Raw genomic sequence first — 25050 nt, forward strand, 5'->3', positions numbered from 1 at the left:
TTGACCTCTTTTAGCTTCTCCAAGAAGCTTGACCCCTTTTTTTAGCTTCTCCAAGAAGCTTGACCTTTTTGTTTAGTTTCTCCAAGAAGCTTGAACCTTTTGACCCCTTTTTAAAACTTCTCCAAGAAGCTTGACCCTTTTGAACCTTTTTGTTTAGCTTCTCCAAGAAGCTTGAACCTTTTGACCTTTTTGGCTAGCTTCTCCAAGAAGTTTGAACCTCTTGACCCTTTTTGCCTAGCTTCTCCAAGAAGCTTGGCCCTTTTGCTCCAAGCTTCTAAGAGAAGCTTGGCCCTTTTGGTCAAAGCTTCCAAGAGAAGCTTTGCCCCTTTGGTTTCTCTATATAAAGAGAACCTCTCCTCCCCTTTAGGAGGTTAGAAAATTGGTTCTTCAAGCCTCAAGAGACAAATCCTCCTCCATCTCTCTCATTTTCCTAAAAAGCTTCAAGTACTACACCACCATTTACACTACAACACCAAGCTCTACCACCACCACTCCATTCCAAGAGCAAGGAGAGGAATTCCAGAAGCTAAGAGGCAACAAAGTTGGCCCAAGAAGCAACAAAAGAATTGATCTTCAAGGGTAAGTCCACTTTCCCTCTTTTGAGCTCATTTTTTGCAACATTTCTTAGCCTTTCTTTCTTGTACATTTGAGCTCCAACCAAAACTGGAAAGATCATTTTTTTGAGCTCATTTTCATGTCTCATTAAGGGCTCAACCCTGTTTGAGCCCTCCATGTTGCACTTGCTTCAATGTCCTCCTTAAATACCGTTTTCTTGCATGCTTTGGCAGCCCATTATGCTTCCATTTTTGGACGATTTGCAGGCCTAGAGATAGTCTTATTTTGACCTTCTTAACATGTTTCATTAAGGGTCTTTGGCCATTTGTGGAATATTTTGCATACCTCATGTTATAGCCTCTTTTGAGACTTATTTTGCATTGCATTTCTAGCATGTTTTTATACTGTTTTGGCCATTTTACAGTTCTGGAAATATGCTTATTTTTGGTCCCTCTTCAATGTTGTAGAAGGGAATTTTTCAGTTTGGGCATTGTATATACCACTTGCCTCTTTGGCCATCTTTTGGCCCGTTTTCTTACATAAAAGCTTAGCCATATCTATGTTTGTTTTTGAGGATTTTACAGTTCTGTAAATGTGCATATTTTTGGCCCCTCTTCAATATTGTAGAAGGGCCCGAACCTGTTCGAGGATAGTAGCTATGAGTTACTTCTTAATCTCATGTTTATTCCCCATTTTTGCATGCTTGTTTTGCCCTGTTTTTGTCCACTGTTTGGCCATGCTATAAACTAGTAAAATGCTAATTTTGGGGCTGCCTTGCTTCTGTCTTTACACTCCATGTCCATATTGTGCACGCATTGCATAGCTATAGGCCATTTCGGGTGCCTAAATTCGTATTTCGGGACCATTTCCTTGCATTTCATGTCATTTCGCTTCATTTCGGGACTGTTTTCCCCCATACTTTGTTGCTGAAATTCCATTAGCATGCTTGCATATCATTTTTGCCACGTGTGCACGCATTTCGAGGCACCTCATTTTTATCCGCCGGCATCCTATGTGAGTGTGGCTGAGGCTCATTCGTGTTGGTATAAGCCCATTTGTCATTTTCATGTCATTTCATCGCATTTTATCATTGCCTCGGTTTGCGTGCCCGTGTGCACGCATTTCGAGACACCTCATTTTTATCCGCCGGCATCCGATGTGAGTGTGGCTGAGGCTCACTCATGTTGGTATAAGCCCGTTTGTCATTTCATCACATTTCATCATTGCCTCGGTTTGCGTGCCCGTGTGCACGCATTTCGAGGCACTTCTTTTTTTATCCGACGGCATCTTATGTGAGTGCGGCTGAGGCTCTCTCATGTTGGTATAAGTCCATTTATTATTTTCCATGTCATTACATCATTCTGCCAGTGCCTCGGTTTGCGTGCCCATGTGCACGCATTTCGAAGCACCTCATTTTCACAGCATTCCGCCATTACCTCGGTTTACGTACCCGTGTGCACGCACTTCGAGACACATATCATCGCCTCGGTTTGCGTGCCCGTGTGCACGCACTTCGAGACACATATCATTCCCTCAGTTTGCGTGCCCGTGTGCACGCACTTCGAGACACATATCATTCCCTCGGTTTGCGTGCCCGCGTGTACGCACTTCGAGACACATATCATTGCCTCGGTTTGCGTGCCCGTGTGCACGCACTTCGAGACACATATCATTGCCTCGGTTTGCGTGCCCACGTGCACGTACTTCGAGACACATATCATCGCCTCGGTTTGCGTGCCCGCGTGCACGTACTTCGAGACACATATCATCGCCTCGGTTTGCGTGTCCGCGTGCACGTACTTCGAGACACATATCATTGCCTCGGTTTGCGTGCCCGCATGCACGTACTTCGAGACACATATCATCGTCTCGGTTTACGTGCCCGTGTGCACGCATTTCGAGGCATATCATTTTTATAGCATTATGCGTACTAGGTTGTATCTTAGATTACATTCTGCCATTTTCTCGATTTGCGTGCCTGCATGCACGTATTTCGAGGCATATCATTCCATAGCATTGAGTATGTTAGGATTATATCTTAGTTGCATTTCATGCATATCATGCATATTGCATCGTGTTCGGAATAGGAGTTAGCCCGGGCACGGGAAACGAGGTACATTTCGTACTCCGAGTGACGGAATGTGTCTCAATTCCCCAGTCACCGATACTCCGGATTATCCATGATGGAGTTAGGTTTAGCTGTAGTTTCATGTGCATTCATCCTATATTGAGTTGTGCATTTCGACTCCTCGGCCATCATGCCTCGGTATGCGTGATTGGTGGCACGAGGATCGAGACATGCATATATCTGTGAAAATACATTGCCATGCCCCTTTCCTGCTCTCTGTTGCAGCAAAACGAAGAATCAGCAACCTTTTGGGACTTGGCACGCATTTCAAGAACAGGTGTAAACAGAGGCTAATTGGGGCATTCCGGTGGATTTCCGCGCAAGACAATCCGGACATGCATCATCCATCAGAAGCGAAGCAGTCCCTGGCTTGCATGCCAGTTTTACAGCTTTCCTAGATTAATTTGTAAATTAATTAGGAATTTGTACATATTCGGACTGTAATATTTGGACTGTAATATTCTTTTATTTGGGAATGTATATTTATTCGGACCCTCTGCGCGAGGGCCACAACTGTAATAAGTGTGCGTGAGTGTGATGTATGTCTTCCAACCCCACGTCTTTCTCCCTTTTATTTATCCGCTTATGATGGTTAGATTAGGGCATATTTAAATTAGCATACAGTATGACAGCATGTTTGCATTCATTCATCTGTATTGCATGCACCGGGCTCGGCGCATCACACTAACTGCATCGTACTTTCAATTTCAAAGTTGAATACATGATAGTTGTAACATTTCATATGCCATCTTAGAATAGCCGAGCCTGCTATAAATTGCATTTTGCATGTGTTGCATTAGGCATTTCTGTACAGTTAGGATCATGCATGATTTCTAATGAATTCCTATTTTGGCTTGGAGTACTCGGTAAGTTTTATGCTTTAGCATCCTTACATGTGTGTGAGTGACTGCCATGAATAGCATGCTTACCATGAGGCTATGTGCTTATGTGAAATATCTGCCTGAATGCCTGTGGGTGAAGGTTGGGTTACTTGAATTGGGACAATTCATCAAATGTTTGTTTTAAGCCCACTAGATAGTGGCAAAACCATCTTTTCCAAAAGCCCATCTGAGGGTGGCAAATCCGTGTCTTAGCCTACCTGCGGGTAGCACCATCAAACCATTTTCAAATAAACAAGCATGAAATGTTTTGTTCCAATTCGGACGACCCAGTCTATATTTATATGCTGCGAGCATCACATAGTAACCTAGGCTAATAACCGGAATAAGAACATACAATGTTTTCAAAAATTGATATCATGGTTAGTAGAGGCCGGTCTATGACCGGGCGAGCGGGGGTGCTCACGAAGTGACCTTCCCCAATCGTACCCAAGTTCCCGAGCCGAGGCAACTTTGGTGATGACGGACACGTGGCCTTTTGGCACCGAGTCAGGGTTTCCTAAATTTCCCAAAATAAAATATTTAGGTGGCGACTCTGTATCTGGCAAAGCAGTCCATGTTTGGCACTTCTTTCAAAAATCTGTTTTCTTAAAACGATTTGCCGGATTTGGACTCTTTGGTTCAGATTTAGAACCGTGACTACAAAGTCGAGTCCGAGCTGTAGCGAGGTCCCCCGCGGGCTTGTTACACCACAGAACTTGTGGGGGGAAGTAATATTGTCTGCAAATTATGTTCTTAATAGAATACCCCACAAGAAAACCCAAAGCATTCCTTATGAATTGTGGAAAGGTCGACCACCTTCCTACAAATACTTAAAAGTGTGGGGGTGTTTGGCAAAAGTTGAATTTCCTGTTCCTAAAAAGACTAAGATTGGACAAAAAACAGTAGATTGTGTGTTTATTGGTTATGCTCAGAATAGTAGTGCATATCGGTTTCTGACTTATAAATCAGAAATACCTGATATAAATGTGAACACTATTATAGAGTCAAGGAATACTGTATTTTTTGAACATGTCTTTCCTTACAAGAAAGGACATGAATTAAGTTCACAGAAAAGAACTTATGATTGTACACAAAGTGAAGAGACTAATGACAATCAAACACAAGAGATTAGTAATAGTCTCGACCAACAGGATTTAACTGATGATGAACCAAGACGAAGTAAGAGAACGAGAACATCAAAATCCTTTGATCCAGATTTTCTGACATACTTGTTAGAAAATGAACCTCAAAGCTTTAAGGCAACAATGACAGGTCCTGAAGCACCTTTGTGGAAAGAGGCTGTTAATAATGAAATTGAATCCATTATGCAAAATCATACTTGGGAATTGGTGGATCTTCCACTAGGTTCTAAACCTCTTGGATATAAATGGATATTCAAGAGAAAAATGAAAGCAGATGGTTCAATTGACAAGTATAAAGCAAGACTTGTAGTTAAAGGTTACAGACAAAAGGAAGGTCTGGATTATTTTGACACATATTCCCCTGTGACAAGAATAACATCCATTTGCATGCTTATTGCTATAGCAGCGTTGTTTAATTTAGAAATACATCAAATGGATGTTAAGACAGCTTTCTTAAACGGTGATCTAAATGAAGAGATCTATATGGAACAACCCGAAGGGTTTGTAGTATCAGGGCAAGAAAAGAAAGTTTGTCGACTTGTAAAATCCCTTTATGGATTAAAACAAGCACCTAAGCAATGGCATGAAAAATTTGATCATGCAATGCTTACTAATGGGTTTAAGATAAACGAATGTGACAAATGCGTCTATGTTAAGAACACTGACCAAGGATATGTCATAGTTTGTCTTTATGTGGATGACATGCTTATCAATGGAAGCAGTCAAAACATGATCAAATCAACTAAGCAGATTCTTAACAAAAGATTTGATATGAAAGTTATGGGGGTCGCAGATGTTATATTAGGAATGAAAATTACTAAAACATCTGACGGATATGCATTATCTCAATCTCATTATATTGAGAAAATTCTTGATAAATTTATCAAGGATGATTTGAATCTAGCTAGAACACCTGTTGACATTAGTCTTTATTTATCGAAAAATAAAGGTGATGCAGTGTCTCAGTTAAAATACTCCTAAATCATTGGAAGCCTAATGTACCTAATGAATTGTACTTGTCCTGATATAGCTTATGCTATCAGTAAATTGAGTAGGTACACTAGTAACCCTGGAGAAGACCATTGGAAAGCGATCATTCGGGTTCTTAGATATCTAAGATTTACTCGTGATCATGGTTTGAACTTTACTCGATATCCAGCAGTGCTCGAAGGTTATTGTGATGCCAATTGGATATCGGATACTAAAGATTCAAAATCCACAAGTGGATATGTCTTTACTCTAGGAGGCGCTGCTGTTTCTTGGAAATCCACGAAACAAACTTGCATCGCACGATCCACAATGGAATCTGAGTTCATTGCTTTAGACAAAGCAGGTGAAGAAGCAGAATGGCTTTGTCACTTCTTAGAAGACATTCCAATGTGACCGAAACCTGTGTCAGCTATTTGCATTCATTGTGATAGTCAATCTGCAATAAGCAGGGCATAGAATCATATGTATAACGGTAAGTCACGACATATTCGTCGTCGACATAATACCGTAAGGCAATTGTTGTCAAACAGAATAATCTCAATAGATTATATAAAATCTAAAGAGAATATTGCGGATCCGTTAACAAAAGGTTTGACAAAAGAGCTAGTGTATAGTTCATCAAAGGGGATGGGATTAAAGCCTATTACATAAAAGTCGCCATAATGGTAACCCTACTTATATGACTGGAGATCCCAATAACTAAGTTCAAAGGGACAACTAAGTTATGTATGGCTCACCAGAAATCACCATGGGATTAAAAATTCCCTACCCATTCCTATGGTGAGAGTGATATCTGCAACATATGTTGTCTGCAGGGGTATAAGGATAAGCTTTGCTTTTAATGATTACTTATATCTTGATTAAGGCATAAAATCAAGATGAGTATAAGGAGATACTCACAATAAGAATCACCTATATGAGTGTTGAACTGGGGCCGGTTCTATGAGAATGAAGAGGCTAAATTCTCTAGAAACACTTATGAAAACCAGGTGCGTTCAAGGCCAAAATAAACACAACAGTGAGAACCACGATGTGTTAGAAGATATTTTGTGTGAAATCTATTGTCTTGGCTTACACAAACGGCTGAACAATTCAAGGCATCGCGCCCATTGGTTAGTCAGTAAGTCCGATAGGTTATTACTAGGGAAGGTTCAAGGCCGAAAACTACCTATCCTGATGCAAGATATTTTCGACTTATACTTTTTCGTTAAAGTCTGCATATTGTTGCATTTCCGTTGTTATCAAATTCCATTCATGTGGGGGATTGTTGGAAATGGTAGAAAAATTCTGGGTAAAACCAGAATTTTTTCTCAAGTTTGGTCTATTTTTTAGGTGGACCCCGAGTGTCGATTTACTCGGGTCAAAGTGGTAACGCGTTCTATGCCGCGTTGTGATTCACGTGGTATATTTGGTTGCTCAAAACCATTACCAAGTGAATGGGAAATTGAAGCCAAAGTGTGCTCCATGGAAATGGAGTTTTGGTGGAAATTCCTTAAGGTTGTAAATTGGCTTATCCCACATTGATTTGGTGGGAAGTTTTGAAAGGGTTTATAAGGCTTGGGTGAGATACTTGGGGTGTGCCCCAAGGGGTACCCAAGTGTTTTAGAGGGAGAGGTTATGGGCAAAATGGGCTAGACTCATTGGACCCAAAAATCACCACACGCGCGCGCCGCCACCGTCCGTCCGTCCGTTCGGGCGGGCTGGGCTTGGGCGCGGATGCGTGGTTGGGTTGGGCTTGTTCGGCCCAATACTAATCTTTTTGGGCCAAAAATATTTGAATTTAATTTTATTTTTGGTAAAATAAAATCCAGAATTCAAATTAAACTGATTTGGATTTTCTCTGCATCCAAACAGGGCCCTTCCCGGTTTCAAACAGAAATAAACTAGTTTGGAATTAGTGCACACCCAAACAGGGCCCTTCTCATTTTTTGCCATCTGTTTGAATTATTAACAGATTCAAATCTGTTTGAATTCAAAACCAACAGGTATCATACCTTTTCAATTTAAAACCAAGAGCCACCTTTACATCTATAAATAGGACCACCCTCATTTGATATTATTCATTCAGAAATTTCGTATTTCACCTCTGCTTATTCTATTCTTCATTTTGTTGCATTTTATTTCTGAAAGAAAGAGTGTAAACACTTAGTGTGTTCGTAAGGCAAACAATTTGTAGTTCTGCTATTGTTTGTGGTAGATCATTTCATCCTGGGAGATAGACGTCCAAATTCTGAAAGCACCGTGGAGAGGACGAATCTGTCTTAAGGACACAGTGTCAAACACTGGACTTGATCAGAAAATAATTCGAAGAAATTAAATCAAGTAAGTTTTTTAATTTATTTTCAGTGTTGTTTTTATTTATTAAATCAGATTTAAATTTTGTTTTTGTAACAAAATAAAATCTGTTATTTATTTATTTATTTATTATTTCGAGTTTGATTTTTGTAATCAAACAAATTCTCTCATTTTCTTTATTTTTTTAATTCTAATTGTTGTTGTGTACACAATAGAATTAAATCTTTTAAATACAGTGAAGATTGTCCTATAATATATAGTATAGATTGTAAACACAATCCGTGCATAGCACGGGTGATATGCTAGTATTATATAAGGAAAACGAGATTTTTAACCAACAAGACTTGTGGGAGTTCCTATAGTGATCCCGGTTTTCCCTTTCGTGCTTAACTGTAATCCGGATTCGGTTTCGTAAGGGTGCTGTTGTCTTATCCTCTTTCTATCCTTTTCTCTTTGTGTTCGAGCTTTGGGTTGTGTTGGGAATAAGTTGGTTGTGTTTTATAACATAAGATCTTTGCCCAGTTTTTGGTCTCTCAGCTCGAGCGGCGCTTTTGACGCCCGAGCGGGACTCTGTTGTTGCTTGTCCGCTCGAGCGGGGCTGTTGCCGCTCGAGCGGGGAAATCACCGATCCAGTATTTCGTCTGCAGAGGTAGACGCTCAAGCGGGGGATTGGCCGCTCGAGCGGGAGTTTGTGTCTGACGCTCGAGCGGAGAGTTTGACGCTCGAGCGGGAACCATGTCTGTAAAAGTTCTAGGAGCGTGCATCTGCCGCTCGAGCGGGGAAGTGAACGCTCGAGCGGGGATCTGTGAGTGACGCTCGAGCGGGGAGTTTGGCGCTCGAGCGGGGCGACTTTTATATAAAGCCGAGATCCGACCTTTATGTTCACTTTTCAACATCCTTTCTCTCTCTTACTTTTCCAAAAAGCTATTTTGAGAGTTCCTCTCACTAAAACCCTAACTTCTTTCTTAGGATTGATCTAGTAGGAGTTGTTTTCTCACTTTAGGCCTTTACAAAAGTTGTGTTGATCGTCGAGGGCTATCTTTTAATATGAAAATTTCGGGATTTGGAGCATTTTCGTTTCTTCACCTCCTTCGTTGGGCCCATTATTTGAGGTAGGGATAACCTACTCCATCTTATGAGCTTTGTCTTTGAATTTTAGCATTTTGATATGTTGGGTGTTGTTGGGTAGATTCAAGAAAGTTTGGGCCTTTTGTGTAATTTTACAAAAAGTTGGGGTTTTGTTTGAAATAAACCTATATACAAGTTTGGTGTAAACATGAGTTGGATGATGGGTTGTGGATGAAAATGGAACCTTAGAGTTATTTTGTTAATTAAGGTAATTTGCCCTAATTGTTTTAATTAATTAATGCATATAATTAATTAAATGAAATGAGGAATTGAATTGGAAATGTTGAAATTGGGAATGTATGAGACTAAAGGGTGTAGTTAGGTCATTCATTGCTCACCTAATTGAAATGTTGATATATTATCTGCTTGTGCATTTATTTCCTACTGAGAAATAATTGCTTTGGGCTATCGGTGGAGGGTAGTGTTGATTGTTGTAGACAATGCATGATGATTAGGCAAACTAAAACTAATCAATTGGATGTGTCATAGAGTATGACGGTTGATAGAATACATTAACTTTATGTGTCGGTTGATTGTGCATATGACCAATGTACTTATATGCATTATGTGTAGACAGTTGATAGAATACATTAACTTTATATATTGATTGATTGCGTATGTGATTCTGTGTTTATATGCATTACTTGTGTATGGGAGGAGATGGGGGATGTACTCCACGGTTTAGGGGAAGATGGGGGATGTACCTCTAAACCGGTTAATGGTTTAGGGGAAGATGAGGGATGTACCTCTAAACCGGTTAATGGTTAAGGGAAGATGGGGGATGGACCCAGGGATGCAGCTCATATGCTTACCTATTGAAGTGTTGATACAGCTCATATGCTTGTCTATTGGAATTTTGATACAGCTCATATGCTTATCTGTTGCAGTATTGAATATAGCTCATATGCTTATTTGTTGAAGTATTGATATAGCTCATATGCTTATCTATTGAAGTGTTGATACAGCTCATATGCTTATCTATTGGAATGTTGATACAGCTCATATGCTTATCTGTTGCAGTATTGAATATAGCTCATATGCTTATTTGTTGAAGTATTGATATAGCTCATATGCTTATCTGTTGTGGTAGTGATATAGCTCATATGCTTATCTATTGAAAAGTTTGTTTGATTTGATATAGCACTAAAATGTATGTCATCATCGTTTGTGATGTATGGAAGTAGTTTATGTGTTATTGATACAACACCAAAATGTGTATCCACCTTAAACTTCAAAAGTGTTCTAGTGGTGAAACTATGATCTCATCAAATGTTCGGGCCAGAGTACTGAGCCTTGTTTCCAAACTCAAAGTTGAATAAGAAATGGAAGGTAAATTGTAGCATAGACTTGACCGTCATGGAATTGTAATAAGATGTAAATGGAAGTGTAAGTGTTGACCATCTATCAGTTGCTAATCTTTTAGTCATTGTTCATAGTTGGTTTAGTATAATTCTACTGGGCTGTGGCTCACCCTATATGGGGACATCATTTTCAGGTACAGGTAACTTACCACCTCCGGGGATGTAGCTTGAGAGGCTAGGGGGCTGACGGACTTTTGTTGTTTGTTCCTTTGATGTAATGCATGTAATTTCAAGCCAATGGCTTAATATACATTTGAGTTAGTACTCTATTTTCTTGTAACCAAGTGTTGACTTGGAAAGCTGTAAGCCCGTAGGGCATTTATTATTGTTGTTAACTTGTAATGCTGCTGTAAGAACTACTCTGATGAATGAAAGTGTTGATTTCTCTTGTATCAATGCATGTCTTAGGTGATGGGTTTTATGTCTTTTTTTGAGGGTGTTACAGTTCCAATATCCCAATCTTAATTTTCTAATTTTTTGATTTAAAAAAATATTAATCTCAGCATTTATTGACTTCTTCCAATCCACAAGTTTTTTTGACTTCTCTCATAGTTATTGCAGCACCCTTTTTAACTTCTCTCACACACTATAGTTAGTGATGGGATTATTAAATTATTTTTATAAAAAATCTAAAAATAATAATTTTATATTAAAAAAATATCTAAAACAAATATAAATATCTATATCTATCTATATATTATATGAGGAAAAGGCTTGTGAGAGCTCCAAATTCTCATTCCACAATTGTTAATTTTTGTGATTTTAAAAATAATTCTAAAAATATTTAAAAATAATTCCATTGGCTGGCTAACAAAGTAATTATAGATTTAAAAAAATAAATGAAAAATTACCTAAAATTTTGAATTACAAGTTCCTAAAATCTCTCCCCCCAATATTTCTCTCTTTCCTAAATCCAATCTCATAATAAAGTAACTGTACATTAAAAAAAAAAAAAATCACAAATCTCAACTCATAACAAAGTAATTATGTATTTAAAAAAAAACATTATAGATTAAAAAGAACGTAAAACCACAATTGCTAATTTTTGTAATTTTAAAAATATTAAAAATAGTACTATTGGCTAACAAAATAACTATAGATTAAAAAAAAACTCAAATTGCTAATTTTCGTAATTTTAAAAATAGTACTATTGGCTAACAAAATAACTATAGATTAAAAAAACTCAAATTGCTAATTTTTGTAATTTTAAAAATAGTACTATTGGCTAACAAAATAACTATAGATTTAAAAAAACTAAAATTGCTAATTTTTATAATTTTAAAAATATTTAAAAATAATACTATTGACTAACAAAGTAACTATAGATTTAAAAAAAAAAAAATTTGAATTACAAATTTCTAAAATTTCTCCCCTAATATTTATCTCTTCATTAAATCTCATAATCTATCTATGCTATATATTATACCAAAGTAACTTTTCATCTTAGAGGCCCTAAATGTTTCAAAACGTTAAATCTAATTTTTTAAAAAGAATATAAATCTCATACAATCTTCTCGCTCATAAAATAAATCCCATAAAAAGAAAACTCTCTCACCTCCCATAAAATGTATACTATTAAAATATTTCACAACTTATAAACCTAAAATTAAGCCTAACATAAAATAAAAATTAAACCTTATATCTAGATTCTCTCTCTATTCCACAATTAAATACAATTTTATTCCCAAATAAATTTAAGCATATTTATACTATATATAATTTTTTAGAAAAATCTCATAATTTATTATTTTTTTATAATGATTCCATGATTTATAATTTAGGAAAGAAAAGATGAAAAAAATTATTCTTATGCACTTTCTCTCTAACAAATTTTTTCTTCTATCAAAAAATCTTAGCCATCATACATATACTTTTTCCAAGTCATTCATGTCTTGCTCACCCTATAAATATTATATTCATGGAACAATAAAACTTATTATTTTTTAACTTTATTTTTATGAGACAAATTGGAGGTTAGTTTATGTTTAATCTGTTCTATTCTTTAAACAGACTCTTTTATCTTTTAGGTACACCATTTGTTTTTCTTTTTTTTATCTATGACCATTTTTTTTTGTTTTTGTATTTCGTATTTTGTGTCATTTCTCCCTTCTCTCTACTAACTATTATCTATTTTTTTTTTTGTTTATAACTATTTTTTGTTGATTAATATTGTTTTCCCATAATTTTTATACTAAAATGGCGTGATATGGTCATTTGTATTATAAAAAAATATGTCACTCACTATAAAATGATAGACAAAAATCCAAACAAAATCTTTATTAATAAGTTTCTTGTACTGATTTTATATTTGTATATCATTACATTTTTTTAAAAAATTTTACTTTCAATATTTTTTTAATATCATGATATGTGTTAATTGACAGTTGGTGCAGAGCATTATTTCAAAAGCATATAATAATTTTTCAAAGTTATAATTAGAAAATTTTAATTTTAATGAATTTTTTCAAAACTATTAAAGGTGTTAGTCAATTGTTTAATTATTTATCTTTAATATGTGTAGCTCATCTATTCCTTTATGGTACTTCTCTCTCTACTCTATTGTGAGTTCATATGTTTTTAGAAAAAAAAAATCATATGTAATTTAAAATTTTGAATATTTTTATATAGGAAGTTAAAAAATAAATTTTAGAATTTAAAATATAGCTATACAAAACCATATCTTTTTAAATATAGCTATATTTATAATTAATTTTAATCTATCAATTACTTATCCTTATTTATATTATTATATAAATAAAAATGTTGTACAATAATTGAAATTCAAAGTCCTAATATTTTTTTTTTTTTCAAAATTTAAAATTGTTAAAATGCATATGTTGCAATATCATTAATTTCTTCCTATTATAAATTTTATTTTATAAATCTTATAAGATTTGTTCAATGACTAATATTCAATTTTTGTAAAAAAAATCCAATATATTCCTTCCAAAAGTTAATATAGCAAGTCTACAAAATCATATTTTAAAACTCAAAATTATTAATATTTTTATTTTTATTTATTTTTGTTTTCAATAAGCATGTTAAAATATAAATAATATCCAAATAAAATTATACGTATTAATAAATATGACCTTAGTTTTAATTGTAATCACATCTTTTTAAAATCTTTATTCATTTTTAATTTTTTTTGATATTTTAAATTATATGTTACGATGATTCTTTCTTATTCATTAAGTTTTTAAAATTTTTTTAATTATTTTCCTTTCAAAAATCAATATAACAATTTTTTAAAATTCATATATTTTTATTCTAAAATAGTGAAGCATTAGAAGTATGTTATTTTTTTTTTTATAACAAAGCATAATTTTAATTGTTAATTGTCAATACAACAATCTTAATCTATGTTTATGAGTAAATATTATACTAAAGGAACATTTGAAATAAAACTCTTAAATTTATATATAAAATTTTATTTACGAGAAAAAAATATAAAAATTAAATATAATTATCATATTTTTAATAAATAATATATTATTTTATCCTGTGCATAGCACGAGTGACATGCTAATTTAAAATCAATTGAAAGGTTGTCTTGGAAAACACACACTCGAAAAGTGTGAGAACTTGAAAGTTGACTCAAATTTTGTTAAAAGCTATATTTGCTTTGCTATGGCCTATTCTAGTGGACAAACTCAAATTCAAACGTAAATTTAAGTAAGAGTACGCATAAATTTGAATAAGAGTATTTTCAATCTTCAATCTATTTTTGTGTATGCGTTTGTTAAAGGCTGTCTAAAATTTCTCTAAAAATTTGTCTTTGAAAAGACACAATTTCATCTGATTTGATCAAAACACAGAGAAAATTAATTGAGATATAGAGAAAATTGTGAGCAAATCACATAGAAATTTATGAGCAAATAAGAGAAAATTCAAACTAGAGAAATTTTAAAATACAAAGAAAATTAGAGAAATTGAACAAATCAGAAAAATTTCAAAATAGAAAGAAAAATAAAGGGCTCGTTTGGTTTGATTTTCTGAAAAAAATTTGGGAAATTTTCTCTACAAATAAGTTTTCAAAAATAACCAAACCAAACAAATTTTCCCAAAAAAATTTCCCAAAACTTGTAAACCAAACAAGTTTTCCAAACAAATCTCTCTCTCACACACATCAAATCAATCACTTTTTCCAAAACTCTACCTCAAAATAATTTTCCAAAACATCTTTTAAAAAAAACCAAACCAAACATGTTTTCGTACTTTTTATCTCTAAAACACATCTCTCAAACACAAACCAAAAATTTCTTTGTATTTAAAATTTTTCTCGATCAAAATTTCTCTAGAAAAATATTGAGAGACCCCAATCACTATGAAAATATTGCATATCATTTATCCTTTAAAATATTAATATTAGGGGTCTTAAAAAAAAATTTCCTAAAAAATTTACCATGAACTTGTAATTTATTTTTCAAAACTAACACTCATTTGTTTCCCCAAAAAATATAAAATTACAAATTTGTGTAATATTAAAATTTTCTATATAAGTATTACAATGATAAAAATATAAAAATTTATTTTAGTATTATAAATTTTTTATTTATTTACCATATACAAATAAAATAAAAAAGAAATTATAAATTATTTTTTTTCTCCCCACTTCTACCAAGTAAGAAGGAGAAAAAACAAAATTTATCTTCTCTCTCTTAACTTAAAATAAATAAATAAATAATACTCCATCTATCCTAAAATATTAATTCCTTATTTTATTTTTTTATTATTTCAAAATATTAGTCATTTTTTTTCAAAAATTAAGAATTAAAATAACATAAATTTTTTTGTTTTGTCTTTCTTTTAAATTTATTAACATTACTTAAAGTGTAATAATTGTATTACTTAATGATAATTTTAAAAAATTAATATTTTAAAAATGTAATAATTATCTTATCAAAAAATAAGAAATTATTATTTTAAGACGGGAAGAATAAATAATTAGATTTTTCTAAGTATCTAGATTTCCAAACAATGTAAGAGCAAGGGCATTTGTGTAAAACGCTCTTTAAACCCTACCCGAGGATATCCAAAACCGCAATAGAGGCTGCTCTGTCTCTCACCGCAAGACGGTCTCTCACTTCTCTCCTAGCTTCTTGTTGTTGTTGTTGTTGAGTCCAATGGCGAAACGTTTGATTCCTTCTCTGAATCGGGTTTTGGTGGAGAAAATCATTCCTCCATCCAAGACCAATGCTGGAATCTTACTCCCAGAGAAGACCTCCAAGGTGATATTCATTCATTGCCCAACAATTGCCCTCATTCTCTGGCCAATTCTAGATTTTGATCATATTTTTTTGTTTGAAATGATTGTTTTCCGTTTCTGGGTATTGTTTAAATCTGTACAATTTCATGCTTATTTGATGAAAATGACCTATATTAGATATTAGGTCTGGGTTTGAGTTAGTTGAATTTTTTTGATTTGAAGTTAGGTTTTTATTGTGATATTTGTTCTTCTCATTCTTGGCATTCTCTAATATCCTGTTGTTAGTTGTTAGCCCAAAACTACTGTTTGGCTGCTGAAAGCAAAGAAAAATGAAAGAAAACAAAATTTGAGTATCATGCTTTTTGTTCTTCATGTCAGTAAAATTACCAGAAATAATAAAATTAGAATTCCTACAAGACACCTGAATTTCTGTGGTTCAGCGTTGAGAGAAATGTTTAGTTTTATGGTCTTATTGATGAATCAACTGAACCCATTCAGAATGATTTCCCATGGTTTTTGTTATTCACAGATGATTGATATTGTTCTAGTGGATGCGGATGAAACTAAGGGAGAATCAATATTCAATTAGAAAACCAAAGAGGAACAGTAAAGCTGAATATATAGAATGTTATTTTAGTAACAACAAAAGTAGACATAATGGAGAAGTGGAGATTGAAAAATAGGAGATGACCATTTTTGTTACGTAAGTTAGATTATTACGTTGGAGGGGTAGGATGTGTTTTGTATAATCAAAATAGGTTGGCTCAAGTGGATGAATGCTTATGTAATTGATGTATTGACGTGTTCCGTATAATCAAAATAGGTTGGCTCAAGTGGATGAATGCTTATGTAATTGATGTATTGGTGGCCACGTCTCTCCTAAAAGACGTGGGGGTGGTAAGAGAGTAACTACCTTGTGGGAACATCTGTGAATAACATGAGGTAGTTGAGTTACGAGAGAATGGGAAGTTATGGGATTCCCACTATTTGTCACCTCATCCATTTAGGTAGTATAACCCAAACCAAATACCCCACTCACATAGCATTGGGAAGCTTTGCGCGCGAGTGACAGAAAGTGGCATGTGAGCCACCACCCACATCTCTCCCAAGAGACACGGCCAACCTTACATGATTACCAACAAAATTGAATGCAAAATTTAAAATTACAACTATATGACTGTAAGGATATGTTAGGGGGTGGGAAACACTAAATTGAAATGAAATGTGATAGTAAAATTTAAAAGGACATGTAATATAGGATGGGGAGAGAAAGACCTAAACTAACATGCGATGTGGTAGTAAAATGAGGCATGAATTTGTTTAATTTAACTAAGCATATAGCCTTTGACAGAGTGGAATGTCAAAAAATAAAAATAAAAATAAAAATCATGTAGCCGACCCGATTCAAGATAAATTCATGAGGAAGTGTTATCTCTTTAGGATCTACTCCACCAGTCATATGATGACCCTTCTTGGAGATTCCTCCAAAGATCAATTAAACCTAGCCTATGGTGCCCCCTTGGCTCTTCTACAATACACATCTATTATAAAAAATGCAATAATAGGTAGATACAATAAGTGGGTGAAATGATAATAACTTATCTATATTCATCACCCAATTTCCGATAGCGTCCAACTAATTTGCACTTCATCATATAGTATACATTTTTGTTTTTATCATTATAATATTAATCAGCAGAATGATGGATTGATCACCATTTATGGATGAAATGATTATTAATTTTAATTTTCAACCACCAACTTTTTGTGTTTCTGGGAAAGTAAATGTAGATGAACAAGTTAATTAAAGCTAAGCCAAGTTATTTTGTTAGGCTTGGATGAGTGGACTATTTTTTCTGTTTGGGTGATAATACTAAAGCTTCTCAGCGTCAGGTTTTTAATGATCTCTTTAACTCTTCTATCAGCTAACAAATCAAGCGCAATCATTATAAATTTTCCTTATTATAGACTTTTTTTTTTTTTTTTTTTTTTTCTAATTGCTTTCCTTGATTTTAGAACGTGTTCCTGTTTCTTTTGGAGTACATTTGCTTGGATTTAATCTGCCAAGTTTCCTTTTCAGTTTTCTTACTTTTCTGTGTTTGATGGGTTAGTTGAACTCTGGAAAAGTTGTTGCTGTGGGTCCTGGCATTCATGATAGGGATGGAAAGCTGATTCCTGTTAGCGTGAAGGAAGGAGAGACAGTTCTCTTACCTGAATATGGTGAAACTGAAGTAAAGCTCGGTGAAAAAGAGTAAGTGCATGTTCATTGTTTTTGGGCTATTATCTCGTGCTTGTAATTCCTGAATTCACTGGTGTTTGTCTTTCCAAGCTTATGATGATGTTAATGCAACCACTCTGGAATCTGCATAGAATAAAACTAAAAGATAAAAAGGTAGTAATTTCACTAGTTGACCAACCGCTGCCTACCTATAGTGTTGAGTTCATTAAATTTTTGGGAATCATATTGAGAGGCACTGATAATCCTAAACTAATGTCTTATTCAGTTTTTAACTTTGGAGTATTAGTCCTAGTAGTGGAATGTATTGAGCAGCTATGTTACACAGACTCGGGTGCGGGTATTGGGTGTGGGTACGTATCTTGGGGTCGGGTACTTCAAAATTAAAAATTGAGGATACGTGGATATGGATCCAAACGAGGATATGGGTACGGGGATACGTTAAATATTTAATTTTTAAAATATATTATATATTATAAAGATAAGTTAAGGGGAATTGACCGGTAAATCTCATTTTATGGACTTGTAATCCATAAGGTCCTGAATGTTTTCTTAGTGACTGGGTGGTCCCTTAATTTGTTTGTTGACAGTTTTGCCATTGCTAGTATTATTGATTGACATTTGGTGTGGGTTTGTATGGGAGAAGGTGAATGGATGTTTGTGTGTCATGCTGATCGAAAAAGCACACTAATACTTTTTTTAATTAAGTGTGTAACACTCACAACATGAGACGTGGGTTGTGACGTGAACAGAAGTAATTTGACACATTTTTTTTTTTTGTAAACTAAGTAATTTGACATAGTTTGACACGAGCAGTTTGACACGAGTAATTGTGTCACGTTTCGGCTTTCCCACAGTTTGACCCTTTGTTTTCCAATTGCCATTTGTGACGTTTCGACGTGAACCTTACCATTGACCATCAATGGCGAACCTTACCATTGACGTTTCGATGTGAACCTTACCATTGACCATCATGTGAACACGGTCTAGCGATACGAATTGTGGGTTGTTTGTGAAGCTGAAAAATGGGTACACATTGACCATCAATGACGTTTCGACGTGAACCTTACCATTGACGTTTCGACGTGAACCTTACCATTGACCATCACGTGAACACAGTCTAGCGATACGAATTGTGGGTTGTTTGTGAAGCTGAAAAATGGGTACACATTGACCATCAATGGCGACCCATTATCCTTCAAAAATTGCAGCAATGGACCCATTATTGATTGGTGATTTGGATCGAAAGATGAGGCCGAGGGAGGGTATGAATTCATCAAAATCGAAGCTGCGTGAGATGTTGAGAGCTTGATTGTGTCTGATAAACCCAAAGTTTGAAGACCTATGTATAGATTGTTCATTGCAGGGACTAAATAGGGCGTGTAAAATGGGTCTTTGAGGAGGATTTCGTTGCCTACGGCAATGTACTTGATTTGGGTGGGGGAGATGTGGGAGAAGATGTTGGATTGGAGCCATTGGAGAGAGGGGTCTATGGTGGTGGTGGTGAGGGAAGGAAGGAGTTTGTTGGGGACTCCGATCATGAGGGAGATGTCGCTGCCGGAGAATGATGTGAGTGTATCGGGATCGGCGTTGAAGAGGCGGACGGTGGTGATTCCATTTGATTTGAGGAGGTTGACGGCGGTGGAGGGCGGAGGGATGTTGTTGGCCAGTCGGCCATAGCAAATTTCGATAGGTGCAGCAGCCCTTGCAAAAACAAGGGTAGTAATACAAGAATTTGGGTGACTTCATATCCCAAATTTGTTGGTCCACGCAGTGTTGTGTGACTCCATAACCCAAAAACATGGATCCGAATTACCAAACGTGGATGAGGAAACGTATCCCACAAAATCTGCATTCAATCCCAATATACACCTGTAAAGAAAAAACAAAAGAGGGTTAAACCCGTCCATACACACATCACATAAATTTAAAATGGGACCTGGTTGTCCATAAAACATACCAAACAGGACTTGCCAATCCAAGAGAATAAATGTGGGATCAGATGGAGTAATAAATTGGTAAATAGGACTTTCTGATAATTTCCCCATAAGTTAAATAGTTATTTTTTAAGTATATTTATTATTTTTATCTTATGTATTACTTTTATTGATAATTTTTTTAATTTATCTATATAATTTTTTTTTTTACTTTTAATTGACATATATATTATAAATAACAAAAATATAATAAATAAGGAATAACAAATTATGTTAAAATAAATATAAAATAGATAATGTATTTTATAGATTTTATTAATTTTTTATTGTATATTATTTAATTAAATTTATTATTATATAATTAATAGGTAGATGGTAGCTTTTTTGACTTTTGATTGATAGGTGAAAAGGTGAAAATTTATTAATTTTTTGGTTGGTGACAACTTTCAAGATGGAAGAAAAGGAGTTGTTCTCAATATATTATTTATGATATAATTTATATTATGTATTATTTATGGTAAATTATATTATATATATTATTATATTATATATATTATTATATTATACATTATTTATATAATAGGCACCAATTAAAAAGAAGAAAGAAGAGAAGACGGTCAAGAGAAGAATAGAGAGAAGGGAGAGAAGAAAAGAGAGAAGAAAACATAGAGAAGGGAGAGACGAAGTTGATCGAAATAGAGAAGAGAGAGATGAAGATGATCGAGAGCGAGAGAAGAGATAGAAGAAGAGAACAATCGAGCGTGAGAGTGAGAGAGAAAAGAAGACAGTTCGAAAGAAGAAGATCGAAGCCCTAATCGCAGGATCGAAGCCCTAATCGCAGTTTTCGTAGCCCTAATCCCAGGTATGCCATCTTTCTTCTTACTTCCATATGCCATACCTACTTCTTCCAGGCCGTATCCACTTCTTCCATGCCGTATCCCGTCCGTATTCCGTACCCGTACCCGTGTCGTGTCGTGTCGTGTCGTGTCGTGTCGAGTCGACACGGGTACTTCGTCCCAAAGTGCCGAGTCCATGTAACACAGTTGAGCAATTTCTAAAATAAATTTTCAATCCAATTATATATAAGTTTTTAACTTTGGAGTCTTCTCTTCTCATTCCGGTATGAGCCTCATCATCTCTATTGATATCTTTTCCATATCTTCTTCAATCCTTCTTTTTTTTTTTCCTATTGAATATCTTCTTCACACCATTTTCTTCACTGATTTTTTTTCAATCATGCTAAAGTCTCACATAAGTTTCCTCCCCCACCGAGCTTCTCTTGCTTACCACTTCGATCCTAGATCATATTCTTCTGTGGTCTTGTCATCTTCCTTCTATCTTTCTATCAATTTGCTTCTTCTATTTGTCTTTTTCTTCATCTGTCTTTTTTCTATTTAGTTTCTTGTTGGATGGATTTGTCAGTAGTTGTGAACAAAGTTAAAAAAGAAAAACTCACATTGAGTTTTTAGGGATAATAAAATTTTAAAGTATAACTTATTCTGGAAAATCACAAGCACCCAACAATTGCAAAACTTGCTACTTCTAATGGTTCATTGCAATTTACAACAGGTTTTAGTGATATATGTTTTTTTCGTTATGCTAACCACTCTTTTGGTGCTAACACATGTAATTCTTGAACTTGTTTCAGGTATCATCTCTATCGGGAAGATGACATTTTGGGAACACTGCATGACTGATGTATTTTTACTTCCCATCATGTTAAGCCATACTTCATCAAACATTGTAATTGGTCTGAGCTATATTTTAGTTAGTAGAGTCAAGACAATTCACAATTGTGCTCTGAATTGAAATGGCAAGATATGCGAAGAAATTTAGAGACCCCTTTATTGTGGTGTGGAGAAATCTTGCATGTTGCAATACTCAAACTTTTGGTGTTTTAACCGTAGTTATTTTGGAGAGTTGGTTAAAAGTTAACTTTTTAGGTTTTTTTTTTTTGTTTTTTTTTTTTTAAATGTGTAAAAATAATAAAGAGATGATATAACTCAAAAGAGTAAAACTAGATACCCCAAATGTTTTATCAAATGATTTATCAATGTGGAATCTACATAAAACTCACATGATGTAGGTTTTACATTCATAGGAGATATTTGGTAAAATATTTAGGATCCTTAGCATTTTTCAACCAAAAATAGGTTAAAAATTGATTTTTAACTTTTAGTCAATTTTCCAACAGTGAGTAAGAATTCCGATCAACTGAGCTAATCCTATTTCTATTTTTCAATAAACAATTCAAGAAAATAAAACCTGAATGCACTTGATTTTAGTTGTGTATTGAGCTAGATTGGGTTTTTTTTGGCTATTTTAGCCACAAAAGATAAAATAGGTTATTTTAGCCACAAAAAATAAAATATCGCATCCAACCTATAATCATTACACTTTTCTGTCACAAAAAAATTAAAAAAATCAAAAAGTCCTTCCCAAACTAAGCTTTTTAGTCCAGGTTAAAATAGTCAAAAAAATCAAAAAGTTAAAAAGTCAACCCCCATAGGGATCTGGGACAATATATTAGGAATTTTTATATTTTTATTTTTAGCATTTTGAAATCAGTATTTTATTTGGAATAGTGTAGAATTATTAGATTTCCTATTTTGTGTTAATTTAAATTTTCTAAATTTTTCTATAAAAAAATAAATAAATTTAAGCTTATTTTTTTATAATTTATTTTTTAATATAGAATTTAGTTTATTTTTTTTAATTTGATTATTTAAGGCAGCCTTTTTTCGTCAAATTTAAAATATAATTTTTTTAACTTGAAGTTTTATTTTGAAAAAATATTCATAAAAAAATAAATTGAATAAATTCAAAGTTTACTTTTAAAAGCGTGCCAAATTTACTTTTGTGAAAAAATTTGAGTCTTATATGATTGAATTTATGATAAATAAAAGTTAATTTTTTTTTTTTTTATTCAACTGAAGATAAATAACATGTTACGGAACTAAAGTCGTGAGATATTGGAATCCCTTCTTGATCCAACATGGATCATGTCATTAACTAGCAAAAAGAAATAGAAGCGGGTGGGTCTTCTAGGAAGAGGAAGTGCTCCTGTTGAGTTACACCTAGATTAGCCAAAGCATTTGCAGTGTGGTTGGCTTCCCTGGGTATTGTGGCAATAGTGCATTGGCATCTTCTGAGGATGAAGTTGGCATCTTCAATGAGTGCCCGATATGGTGAGTTCGCAGCAGCTCCGTCCCAAATGAGTTCCATAGCCAGCTGGGAATCAGTTTCGATGTGGGTGTTGACCATTCCTTTCTGCATGATTATGGTGAGACCTTTGTATATGCCCCATAACTCAGCTTCTAGGCTTGTACAGTTGCCTAGATAGCCATAGTACCCCCAAACCCAAGTACCTACTTCATCTCTGAGCAACCCACCAAATCCAGATTGTCCAGGATCACCCTTGGAACATCCATCTGTGTTGAACTTAAGCTGACCTGCCATAGGACAAGACCAGAGCATTAGTTTAGGATCTTTAAAGTTTGGGTGGAGGATAGCTTGAAAAGCTTCCTGAGTTTCCATAGCCATGTGTAGTATGGAGTTAACACTAAGGTGATGATGTTGTGTGATATTATCAAACACCTCTTTGTTTCTTTTTTTCCAGATAACCCATAAAGCTGTCAAGAAAATTGTAGGCCAGTTAGCATTGTTGGCTCGGTCCTTGCTATGGATGTTGTTTTTTATCCAATCTTGAAAGGGAGCATTATTGCTGTGTTGCCACCAAGTAAAATTCTTCAATATCAGCCAGACTGTCTGAGCTTTAGGATAGCTTCTGAAGAGGTGTTGCATGCTGTAGACACCCCATTTTTCACCGACCTTAAGACTCAGACGTCACTGATTGAGCGCTTGGTGATGTTGCATAATGTGCTCGTTCAGAAGTTTCAGAGTTGCGGCCGTGAGCCCTGCCTCCGGACTTCCGAACCCTCTTTTGTGCTTTGCCTCAGTTTGCGAACCAGGCTCGGTTTTCTTTGTTTCTTTTCCTGAGGGGAGGGAGAGGTCCCGCAAACCATCTCTCAGTGGCCGTGGGCTACATTTGGTGGCCGTAGGCCATTTTGCCCATTTCGAAGTCCGGTTCCCGGTTTTCGGAGCTGTCAGGCTGTGTGCCTCGGTTCGGGACCGCTTAACCATCTCCATTTGCTCTGATTTTTGGCATATGTCTTATTTTCTCCCTTTTGAGGGACACTGGGGTCTGAGAAACCCACTTCGTGGCCGAACGCCACTTTCGGTGCTTGGCAGCCCATTTTCGGGGCCCCGAACTGCGTGTTTTGGCCCCCGAGCATTCGTTTTGCATCGATTTTTGTTCATTTTTGGCAGGTACCTCTGTTTTATCACCAGGAAGGCCGTAGAAGGGTGGGAGGCCAGCAATTATCTTGGCAACCAGTTATGTTCCATTTTCGCCCTCCGACACCCATTTTTCGCACTTCCGGGCCAATGTTGAACACCTTGGAGCCATTTTCTTCAAACCCAAACCACATATTTGTGATGTACACACATGGGAGGACCCTAAAAGTTCATGGCCGGCCACTAATCTTTCTTGACCCTTTTGAACCCCTCCTTCCGAGCCAATGTTGAACACCTTGGGGGCACTTTCTTCAACCCCAAACCACATATTTGTGATGTACACACATGGGAGGATCCTAATATCATATGGCCGGCCACTATTTCCTTTTGACCCTTTTGAACCCCTCCTAAAATTGGCTTGTTCTCTCTCCTGTTTTAGAATTTCCAAATTCGAACCACAGGGTTATGATGAGGAGGCATGGGAGGACACCATTATGTGGTGGCCGGCCACTATTTCAAGTTGACCCTTTTGACCCCTAGCCGGCCGGCTAGGGGGGGTGGCCGGCCGGCCACTTCCAAGCCCAATAGGTGGCCGGCCATGTTCCTCTCTCCTTCCACTTTACAGTTGTGTAGCCCTTTCCCCCAGAAAATATCTGTATCCGGGGGATATTTTTTGGGGGAACAAGGGGCTTCATTTTGGCTAGACTTTGGGCTAGACTCCTCTCTCTCTCTCTGGGATTTTTCTGGCCTCCCAACTCAAGAAAATGGGTGACAAGAGTTGCTTGGAGGAGATAGATACATATCACCCCATTTCCTTCAAGTTTTGGGCTCCATTTCTTCATCATCTTCAAGCTCTACCATCACCACTCCATTCCAGCAGCAATGGAGGGGA

General features: G+C 35.4%; 2 protein-coding genes across 2 annotated transcripts; one reads left to right on the forward strand and one right to left on the reverse strand.

Moving 5' to 3' along the window:
• Nucleotides 1-15448: 15448 nt before the first annotated feature.
• Nucleotides 15449-21797, forward strand: LOC114306687 (10 kDa chaperonin, mitochondrial). Its single transcript, XM_028251980.2, has 3 exons — nucleotides 15449-15711; nucleotides 17801-17940; nucleotides 21511-21797. The coding sequence occupies exons 1-3, from the start codon at nucleotides 15607-15609 to the stop codon at nucleotides 21557-21559; spliced, it is 294 nt and encodes a 97-aa protein (XP_028107781.2). The 5' UTR covers nucleotides 15449-15606; the 3' UTR covers nucleotides 21560-21797.
• LOC145801511 (glucan endo-1,3-beta-glucosidase-like) lies at nucleotides 18744-20896 on the reverse strand. Its single transcript, XM_082893259.1, has 2 exons — nucleotides 20649-20896; nucleotides 18744-19668 (listed from the first exon to the last, which is right to left on the reverse strand). The coding sequence occupies exons 1-2, from the start codon at nucleotides 20894-20896 to the stop codon at nucleotides 18969-18971; spliced, it is 948 nt and encodes a 315-aa protein (XP_082749385.1). The 3' UTR covers nucleotides 18744-18968.
• Nucleotides 21798-25050: the final 3253 nt, after the last annotated feature.

Source organism: Camellia sinensis, chromosome 10 (genome assembly GCF_055761805.1).
Source record: "Camellia sinensis isolate YWXY chromosome 10, ASM5576180v1, whole genome shotgun sequence".
Taxonomy (NCBI): Eukaryota; Viridiplantae; Streptophyta; class Magnoliopsida; order Ericales; family Theaceae; genus Camellia; species Camellia sinensis.